Below are 10,864 nucleotides of genomic sequence, written 5' to 3' on the forward strand. Positions count from 1 at the left end.
CACAGACAAGCATAAACTACAACACTGAACAAGACAGCACTGTCATCTGCAATGACTCACAGTATTCCAAAACTAGGGCTTACTTTGTGGTGATTTTACACATACCACGAATTCTGGGGTTGCTAAACTGCCAGGACTCAAAAGGTAGGTATTTGAGGGTCATACTGATTTATGATGCATTTTAAACAGGCTCCTTCAGATTCTGATGTGTTAGACAGGAGCTGCACAATAGCATAGAAGTGGAGCTTCTCTCTTCTTTCAGAACCTGGGGAGTCGGCACAGCTGAGACCAACCTCATTGCAGCACAGAAATTCTTTCCATACAAGGGAGATGTTTGCCCTGTGTCCAGCAGTTTGATACATCTATAGTATCAGAGATTAAAGCTACAATTTTTCACCTTGCAGAAAGAAGCATCATGAAACTGAAGTTGTGACATGAAGCAAAGCTCATGACATAATCAGATATAGCAGTGGCAGCTGTACACTCACGCTATTTGATCTTGAATCAACAAGACATTAAGCAGCCACCCTGGATCTGAAAAGCACCATTATCTGACCAAGGAAAGAAGGATCAGATGCCAAATGCACTTGATATTGTTACATACTCAAATTACATTTCCATTCTGTATCTGACTCCAAGGACAGTAGTACACCAATGTACGGTTCAAAGTTTCCTGCACTACCTCCATTGCACACAGCATAAACATGCTGTCTCAGTCACATGAGATGATCCTAGGACCTCTGCACATCTGTGGTCTACCTCCTAGGATGATCATAAAGGAAGGTTAAGAAGTGAAACATGCTGGTAGGCCTACCGCCAACATTTTAGTGGATAGGAAAAGGTAAGGAATCTGTAAGCTGAGCAAGCAGAAACCCTCTGATTTAAGAAAGCAATAAGGAAAGGTGAAAACAGTCTTGTCTCAGCTGAAGGGTCTTAACTGTCAGAAAACAGTGAAAAATAATGCAAGTAGAGATAATATGATTTGTTTCTTCACTTCATATTCCCCTCACAGAAGGCCTCAGTTTTAAGATACAGCATGTCTTAGTGTGGCAGGAGAATACCTCACTTAATGTCACTTTTAGATAATTGTCTTGCACTTAGGAAGCTACCCATATCATGTCAGAGATCTCAAATGCAGAATCACGCCCTGCTACTTCCACTGGAGACACATATGACAGAGGCAGAACAAAGCTATTAATACAAAGCTCAATGTGGTTAGCCTTGCATTACCCTTTGAATGAATGGAGTTAGGACAGTAAGAGAAGTCTTTTGCACCCTGTGGCACAGCACAAGGATGGAGAAGGTGCAGCTAATCTTAGTGCTGCACAGAAGACATACCTTAAGAAATGCATAACAGTAAGGCACACTGAGACTGCTGGGCCACTGACAGCTCTAAAGTGATGCACCTGGAGAACAGCCATCCTAGCTAGAAGATCATAATCATTGTGCCAGTGCATAAATCCACAACCTGTTCACATCTTGAATACTCTGCACAACTCTGGTCTCATAAGCTAAATCCCCAGACACATTAGAATTACAGAAGTTTCAGAGAAAGACAGCGATGACAGCTAAAGGAACAGCTTCAGAGTGCTCATTGATTAGGAGGGCTGCAATTCTCCCATATAAGAAAAGATTCAGGTGGGGAAGAGGGGCATGGAGCAATGGATAGAGATCTACAAAATCCCAGTGGCTAAGGATCAACAGTTACGGAGTTACTGACTATCGTCTGCAGGGCTCCCTGCCAAAGTGTACTTCAGAGGCAAGATAATTAGAAGAATCAAGAGGAGACTGAACAAGTCTTCAAAAGATCCAAAGTCAGTGACTGGATCAAACCAGAGTCAAGAAATCCTCTGAACTAAGAACAAACTTGGCAGAGGACTCAGTAAGTATTAAACACTTCTTTCTTATTCTTTAGACAATCACTTTTTGCCAGTGTAGTAGACAATACACTGTTCTAAATGAGACCTTTCATCTAACCACCATTACATTCAAGCTTTTGAAACTTAAAGAAATAATTTTTAAAAACAAGGCAATATTAGAAAACTGTCCTTTCCCTTTAGTATGCCTCCCTGTAAGAAGAAACACTAGCTCCCCTTCAAAATCAGAACAACCTAAACATCAAGGTGTTGCAATGCTCAGTTCCATTGATAAAAATGTTCCAGGTCTTGAATACTCCAGATAAGTTGTGATTATCTAAACCAGACAGCTACAGTGACTGGTTAGTAGGTGGCTCTATTATATTTAGACACCATATCATCACATAAAGGTCTATATTCCACTTTATACTGGCAGAGAAAGGCGTGGAACATCACTTGCACCCTGACAACACAGTATTGGCAAGTAGCAATGGCATGATTTTTTATTTATTTATTTTAAAACACGAGCCAGATTTTTATTACTAACCTGAGCTTTGTTTTCCTGTCAACTCCAACAATTTTTCTCACAATTTGTTGGCAAAATCCATAGCACATGAACAGAACAGAGTTCTCTGCGATGTTGGCTAGAAGGGCTGGTGTGGTTCCCTTGTAGAAGCCTCGAAACCCCACTTGCTTATAGGTTTTCACAAAACAGTCAACAAGTCCTTTGTACATGTTGGGGAACGTCTGCATCTTCACCTTTGCGGTGTCAAAGGGCTGGCCAGTCACCACGCATGCTGTCCCACCTAAGCAAGCAGTGGAAGTTAAGAGGGTGGCTGAAGGTTATCACAACTTTGACATCTATACTCAAGCACCAGTATTAGCAAAATCACACAAAAAGCAAAGATAAATTTAATTCTCTGCAGGAAAAAAAAAAGTGCACTGATTTTAGCACAATAGCATCAATTGTCAGTGGTGAATTTAGTTACCCTAAGAAATAAAAATCAGGCGAAGGGGCAGTAATAGCACGATTATCATTAAACATTTCTTTACCTCATGAAAAGCAAGCATCTAAATGAATCAGCTCACGTGTATAAACTTGTGCTGAATTAGAAGTATTGTTCTGCAATCAAGTCACTTGTGTCAAAGAGTTGAGTAGCATTTTCCTTTGCTTATTTATGATGTGATTCAGAAACCATCTGATTTTACATTCCAATAATAAAAAACAAAAACCCCCTGAAAGATTAGTAATCAAGTTTTTCCTCCAGGGCAGAAGGAACACTGCTGAGAGTGCTAAACTGATCATATATAATAAGTTGATAACCAAAGACTCAAACCCTTTACTTCAAAACTCCAGATGGCTCTTAAGTACATTTATTTCCACATACTGGAAGAAAGTGTTGAGTATAAGCTGAAAAAGGACAAAAGGGCAAAGTTTCTCAACATGATATCTTTTCCAAACTGAACTGCAAGGTCAATACCCTGAAGACTTGTGAGATATTTCCATTAACGTCATCAGTAACCATTTCGCTCACAATACAGTGTCCCTCCACAAGATCTAACTCAATTCTGTAGCCTGCAGAGAGAGCTAATGTTACACTTTTTCAGTAAGAAACAGTGTACAGTGATAGCAATCTATTAGAAGCAGACACCTGCCAGGAAGCACATGATACGTGTGCCTTATATAGGTTTTATGGTTTTGCTTTTTATAGAAAGAGAGAACCGTCCTATAACAGAAGTTCATCTTTAACCAAAGCAAGGTTGACATGCATATACCTTAAATTATCTGTAAATGGAGATAACAAGGTAACTGAAATGGAAACAAATGTGTGAATCCAATTAAGATTAGTTCTGTGTCTTTTATGTGGGGAGAAGAGTGTTTGTTTAAGGAATGTTATTTACAATCCGTTTTACTCTCTGCAAACACATTTGTGTTACATTCTTGCTCCTTTGCAAAGAGGTACTTCAGGCTTTTTGGAGAAATTCAAGTCTAGCTGCCATAAAACCTCATTCTCAACCAGATGGTTAAAAGCTTCAGAGCAAATCATGCAAGGAAGCACAAAGAGTTTCCTGTTATGGAAGGATAACCAAGAAGAAAAGTAGCTGGATCAGACCAGTAACATCCATGTAAGCTTCAAATGAAAAGCAGAGCTGGAAAGGCTCAGCCAATGGTATTTGCAGGGAAGGTAGATATTAATTTACAGGACAAATGCTAGGTTTCTGTAATAAAATAATGGCTACTACCCAGGAAAACCAGGAATGGTCTTGGAAATGTAAAGCTGAAAAATTGGGAGTTGACAGAGAATGTGTGTTCCAAAAAGACTGTCATCGGAGGTGGTACAAAAAGCCTGGTGAACTACAGCAAAGAACTTTGTAAGCCTCAAGATAAAGACCAAGGGTCCTAGTTATTATCTAAAATACTAAAGAAAAAAATAATTCTTCCAGCCAGCAGTAAAGAGTCATAAAAAACCCAACTACAAAACAAAAACAAATAAGAAAACAAAAAAAGCCAAATCTGTTTGAACATTTAGACAAGTGTGGTTCTATAACATGGCAATAATGAGAAAAGAGTCCTACTGAATCAAAGAAGTAATCAGACGTTGCTTAGATCCTAGGCAAAGGACTATGACCCACAGAGAGCTAAATGACTTATTTTTTCTTGTTCAGAATTTACTTGCCCCAGTGTGTCGTTACTTAACAGATAGTCAAGACTAGTATCTGGAGAGGAAGGTAAAACCAGGTTATGAATTTGCTGGAGGAACAAGCTGTTTGCTTACTTAGATACATTTTCTAAAGGGTGCAGAGACTGCCACAGTGGACTTGTGCTATCTGTCACCCCTTGCTTTCTCATTGCACTGTTAACCTCCACTCTGACAAATGACCCCAAATAACTACCAGTGAACACAGCACCATTAATACTGACATATTCACAGCATTAACAGAGTCATAAAAGGACTGACTGTAATAGTCATTGTATGGGAAAGAAAAAAATCCATAAAATTGTCCAACTTGTTACAACAGTAAATTAGACAAATCTTCCACCTTTTCTGTATAAACACTGTTGGCTAAGAAATGTCAAAAAAGACCCCTTTTCCCTGACAGAATTAAAAGCCACATCCCACAGACATTACCAATGTGGCAATATCAGCGAGACAATACAACCATTTCCACATAACTAGTCCAGTAAAACTTTATGGCACAGACTAGACTGAAAGGGAAGTCAGTTAAGTGAATTCATCATCAGTTCTACTACTGAGCTCCACAGCATTTAGAGGATGCTGTCTGAGCCAGTAACCCCTCAGATAGCTTCTTGTCTCTTTCAATTAGAGAGGGTTCCTGTGACAAAAGCAGCACCTCAATCACTCATGCACTGACTTCATTCCAAAACTCTGCTTGATTCTTCAACTCATGTAAACAGGAGAATTTAAACCTCCTCACAGAAGATGATTAGTCTGAAATAAGGGGTTATGCCTTTACTGCGTGGCAGGGGTTTCACTGGGGAAGAGCAATAGTGATACAGTTACAACACTGGCTAAGGTCACTGCTTCACCTCTGTATCCTTAAAGTGCAGAAGGTGAGGCTTTTTATAGCAAAAGGACACTGCTTTTACATTTGTTAAAGGCATTAAAACTGTCTCTCAGAAGTTTTGTGCAATTAAGCTCTCTCCAGCATTACCTGCAGCTCCTGCTGTGAGGTCAATAGCAGCCTGAATAGCAGAGTTAATCCTCATGCTTCACACTTGTTTACCGGTTACTTCAGAGCAAAGTCTCCTGTTTCCTCGTAGGTATGGAGATAGTTGTCTCCTGAGGGAAGAGAAAGATACACAATTTACAATAATTCGACAGGCAAAAGCATCACAGGAATGCTTTCACATCCGCTCTTCCATTTAAAGCCAGAAATTCTTGTGCCCAGGAGTGAGACTTAGCATATTTGTATTTTGACCAATTTTGCTGCATTAAGCATGTCTCCTGGAGTATTACACCTAGCTTCATCTTTCTTGGGCTTTCCAGCTTCTAATTTCCCTGGATATCTCAAATGAAAGCAAAGAGTACATCCAGGGAACAGTGCTGAGCATTACCTTTATATTGATTATAGAAGCATAGTCTCACATCAGGTGTCTAAGGCTAGCTGGCAGGAATATTTCACCCCTGTCTCAGCTCCTCACCTATAAAACAAAACAGAGAATCTCCTCTCCTCATGGTGAAGAGCAGGTAAGAAAACTATCCATGATGATACAAGTACATTAAGTGGTTCTCAAAAGATGAGTAGAATGGAAATGAACATGAACATCTTGTATTGTGTCTGGCTGTCATGTTCCCAGTGCAAGTTCCACACACCAGCATATTATAAATAAGAATTGCAACTCATCTCTCAGTAAGGCAGCTGGAAAGCAGAAATACAAAGGTGACACTTTGAAATAAAGCATTCAAATGAATTCAGTTTTCAAATTTGCAGCAAGGTACACTGGGCAAGCAGTTAAGCTTATATATCTGGGACAAAAGAGCTCCAACTGTTTCAGAACCATGCTGCTGAGTGAGACACTTGGCTGGTAGTGCTGTCAAAAAGCTGCAGGAGTCTTAAAATTTACCACACAAATACACACGTGAATCAGCACCTCATTGACTTTTAAGCCTGGCTTCAAGCACAGTATATCAGTAAACAGAACAATTTTCACTCTTTTACCTACCGTACTTCCTTTGAAGCCTGTTACTTCTCAAAATATATTTTGGGGTAATATGAATGGGAAACAACTTCCAGTAGGCTACATTGAAAGGATAATAAAAAAATCATACTGTATAAAACACAGCTGTTGTACAAGAAGCACAGATACTTGAATACAAGCAAGGCTTGTAGAGAAAACCTGTCTCTAAACAGATTTATTATTCCTGAACCTTAAAATATACTCCAGTAGGCCAAATACTGTCACTCAGTGACTTTATCCATCCAATCTGTTTCAGATGTGCTGCATAAATCTAAACATAATGGATTTAAAACAAAATAAATAAGTACTCTTGTAATAAATGGCATTAACACATTCAGTTTTCAAATTGTGGCTTCAGACTTGAACTGTTTTGCTACTGACACCATAGCATGCTAGGTGTTATTTCACAATGGAGACTCCAAGGCCAAATTGCACTTTGTTATCCTATATACCTCATTAGTGTCACACAGCACTCCACAGTTTTGCACCTAATTTAGAGGAAAAGAACAACAGATCAGTGAGACAGACTTTGAATGAAGGGAATTACTAGAGAGCAACAACTGCTTTCATCATGCTGAGTGCTTATCGACTTGTGCCAGTCCCTAAAGGAAGCACATGCCAAATCACCCATAGAAAACTTGGCAGCAGAAGGAAAAAAAAATATGCCTATAAAAACATGGACTTTAAGAGCAAAGGACGTCTAGTTGCCTGATCCATATCATCACAGTGTCACTTTCAGAGAATTTAAGTCTTAGTCAAAACTAAATCAGTATTATATACGTACATACCTATTTTTTCTTATTTGTAATAACACTAATAGATTAAAAGCTGCTTGTAGATAAAGCAAGGCAATAACTGCTCTGTTATTTCCAAATCGAACCCAAGCCTCAAACCTGAAAACAGAAGCATTAGTTAGTGTAACAGGTCCTGCTGGGTCCTCCGCCCGCAGCCCTAGATGCTTCTCTCTGCTGATGCCTTCTCCAAACACTGAGTAGCTAAACCCAGAAGCAGTCCTGCTTCTTGCCATAGCCCGCACGGGCAGGCCGTGACTCCGCTCCCCAGGGTCTCAGCAGGCCGGCAGAGCTCAGCAGAGCGGGGCGGTACCGGGCTCACCGCGCCGGGCTGTCACACGTGCTCACGGGCGGGCCGGGCAGGGGCCACACCGCAGCTCAGGCTCCTTTCGGGGAGGAAGGCTCAGGATTCCCGTTCCGCCAACACCCGCCCATTCGGAGCAGGACGCCCTGGCCTGCGTTCTGCGGAGGCCCGGGGGAGCAGAGCCCGCCCGACCCCGGCCCAGCGCCTCTCCCGGGCGGCCGCACGCGCCGCCGCTTCCCGAGGGGCCCCACCCCGCGCCCGCCGCGCATCCCAGGCCTGCCCGCCCGGCTCCCGAGCCGGGGGGACCCCCAGCCCGGCCGACCCGCTGCCTCCGTCCGGCACCGTCACTCACCAGAGCCGCCGTCCCCCCACTAGAGCGGTCCCGCCGCCGCTGCCCTCCCCATATATATATATGGAGGCGGCGATGGAGGCGGCGCGGCCCCGCCGCGGCCCGAGAAAGGCGCGGGCCGGGGTAGTGGCGGGGGGGGCGGCGGGGTTGGGCTGTGTTTAAGCTGGGGCTGGGCGGTGTTTAAGCTCATTGAGCAGGATGCAGCCGAATCTATGAATTACAACCATAGTATTTTTTCCGAATCTATGAATTACAACCATAGTATTTTTTTCTTTTTTTTTGGTTGGGTGCTTGGGTTTTCTTTTAAATTTTGTTATAAAGAAGGATTTATTTAGGAATTGCGTACTCTGGAATAGCAGCAGTTAGTGTTATGACTCTGAGACACTCTCCTAAGCTGTCACTTTCATGATCCTGTCGCATATATAGTGGCCTAAACCACTGTGATGAGTACTGATATCACTTTCCTCAGCTGAAACTACAGAGCACTTTTTTTTTCCCTTTTGATTTGCAGTTAATTGAAGTGCTTGCAATAAGACTTAGAAACAATGTTGCAGTTAACTGAAGTGCTTGCAATAAGGCTTGTCAGAAACAATGCCCAGTTGAAAGCAGTACATCATGTGTATCAGTGGTCAGTCATACTTGGGAACACTATATGCCTGTAATCCCTGTTGAGCTGCACACATGTTTGTGTGGATTGGATACCCAGACCTACATATTTGAGCTTAGATCCATTTTTTTCCACCAAATAAATCTGATGGCTCCTACTTTCAAAGCCCAAACCAAAGCAAAAGCATTATAAATACCATAAAGTTAAGTGTTTATTTTTCCCCATCACTTTTATTTAATTGTAGAGTTCAGATTTGATTTTTCTATATGGTTATTTTCTTGAAATATTTACTTTAAATGGTTTATCATAGAATCATAGAATGGCCTGGGGCGGAAGGGACTTTAAGGATTATCTAGTTCTAACTCCCCTGCTGTGGGCAGGGATACCTTTCACTAGACCAAGTTGATCAGAGCTCCAACCAGCTTGGCTTTGAACACTCTTAGGGATGGGGTATCCACAGCTCCTTTTGGCAATTTGTTCCAGTGCCTCATCACTCTCAGAGTAAAGAATTTCTTCCTAAAATCTAATCTAAACTTTCTGTCTTTCAGTTTGAAGCCATTCCCCCTTGTCCTGTCACTACATGCTTTTTTAAATAGTTGCTTTCCGTCTCTCTGGTAGGCTCCCTTCAGGTACTCGAAGGTCACAATTGGGTCACCCTGAAGCCTCCTCTTTTCCATTCTGAATATCCCAATTCTCTCAGCCTCTCCTCGTAGGAGAAGTGCTTCTGCCCTCTAACCAACTTGGTGACCCTCCTCAGGACTTGCTCCCTACAGGTTGATGTCCTTCCTGTGCTCGTGACCCCAGAGCTGGATTCAGTATTCAAGGTGTGGCAATTGTGAAGGTACAACAAGCTAGGTTATAAATGGCTTTAGAAATTGAATTATAAATTATTTTATTTCTTTAATGTAAAAAAAAAAATTGCTGGGTCTATGGTAACCAGTTAGTGATTGTGATTTAGTTGCACAGCTCAAATAACCCGCAATATTAAAGAGATTACTGTTTAGTTGCAAAGAATTTTGACCTGTGTGGTGATTTCCTTTTTAGCAGGATGGCAGCATTGTTGGAAGATCCAGTCGGTGAAAACCATCTAACTCCCAATGCAGTGAAACTTGTGATTAATACATCATTAAACCACGTGCTGCCTGCCATTGCCATTTGCCAGCTAAAACATCAGGCCTTGCGTATTTCAGGATGCTTCTTCATAGCCACATTCCTCGGGCAGACCACCGGGGCCCATCTGCTCTTGTTTGGACTCTGTACAAGAGATGGAGATGGTGACAGCGCTTGAAATAATGGCGTGGGAGATTTTATAGCCATGGAATGCAGCACTACAATGAGCATATTGCCACCACGTGGCTATTTCTGCTGCCTGCACCCGTGGCTACTCAGCCAAACCATACTTTTGTCCGTGCACTGGGCTGGCATGGAGGACTTTTGGGTTTTAAAGAGGGATTTATTTAGGAATTGTGTACCCTGAAATAACAGCAGTTTGTGTGTACAGGGGAACCATAGCAGAACAGCCATAATTACTGAGACACTCTCCTAAGATGAGATGTCAATCTGTTGATTTGAGGGGGAGTTTAACTTCATGCTTCACCTCAAAGGATTTAAGCATGACAGAAATGGGACGTGTGCAGAGAGTTTGGCTTGCAGGTCCTTTGCAGGAATGTAAAAGTGGGTTTCTGGGATTAAAGGGATCTGGCTTGAGGTATGTGTATTGACTTTGGGATGTGATGGTCCGCTGTGCGATGGAGGGGCACAACTTCTCTTCAGGAGAGTATTTTGGCAGTGGACAGATGCATAACTTCTGGGAGATGAAAAGCTGTAAGGAGATGCTGTGGAAACTTGTCTGATACAGTAGAGGAAAGGGTTTCCTTGCAACGTATGTTTCTTTCCATCCTGTGGGATACCACCAGTCCAAGTCTATCTTCTGGGTCCTTCACCATCTCTAGCTGATGACAGATAAACCATTTGCTCCCTGTAAACCAGTTTGCCTTTCCTAATCCATACAGAAATCCTCATTACCCAAGAAGATGAATGTCAATTCTTGGCAAGTATTGTTCCAGAATAGCAGCCAGACCTGCAGAAACAAGACCATCAAAACTCACCCAGCTCCTTGTAGTGCATGTTGTTCAGACTGTTTGGAGAGGTGGGTCATGCAGGACAGTACCACATGGGGGTTGTACATGGGGGAAAAGTAAGATGCATTCTGCAGTTACCCAGGTGAGAATGAGTTGTGTACTGATGTACCACAG

At 42.1% G+C, this 10,864-nt stretch overlaps 1 protein-coding gene across 5 annotated transcripts in view; it reads right to left on the reverse strand.

Annotated features, from left to right (window-relative positions):
* The window catches only part of SLC25A15 (solute carrier family 25 member 15), a 13,689-nt gene extending 5,573 nt beyond the window's left edge, over positions 1 to 8,116 (reverse strand). For 2 of the 5 annotated variants that reach the window (XM_017815125.1, XM_017815121.1), the window contains exons 1-4: positions 8,006 to 8,116; positions 7,347 to 7,451; positions 5,532 to 5,659; positions 2,404 to 2,662 (exon numbers count right to left, since the gene is read on the reverse strand). In XM_017815125.1, the coding sequence (XP_017670614.1) occupies positions 2,404 to 2,662; positions 5,532 to 5,586 (314 nt within the window). In that variant the 5' untranslated portion in view covers positions 5,587 to 5,659; positions 7,347 to 7,451; positions 8,006 to 8,116. Of the gene's footprint in view, positions 1 to 2,403; positions 2,663 to 5,531; positions 5,660 to 5,934; positions 6,081 to 7,346; positions 7,452 to 8,005 lie in introns of those variants that run through there. The other 3 variants (XM_017815124.1, XM_017815123.1, XM_017815122.1) reach the window with 3 other exon arrangements.
* Between the last annotated feature and the right edge of the window lie 2,748 nt (positions 8,117 to 10,864).

The sequence above is a fragment of the Lepidothrix coronata genome, unplaced genomic scaffold (assembly GCF_001604755.1).
Source record: "Lepidothrix coronata isolate B3197 unplaced genomic scaffold, Lepidothrix_coronata-1.0 Scaffold48, whole genome shotgun sequence".
NCBI classification, from domain to species: domain Eukaryota; kingdom Metazoa; phylum Chordata; class Aves; order Passeriformes; family Pipridae; genus Lepidothrix; species Lepidothrix coronata.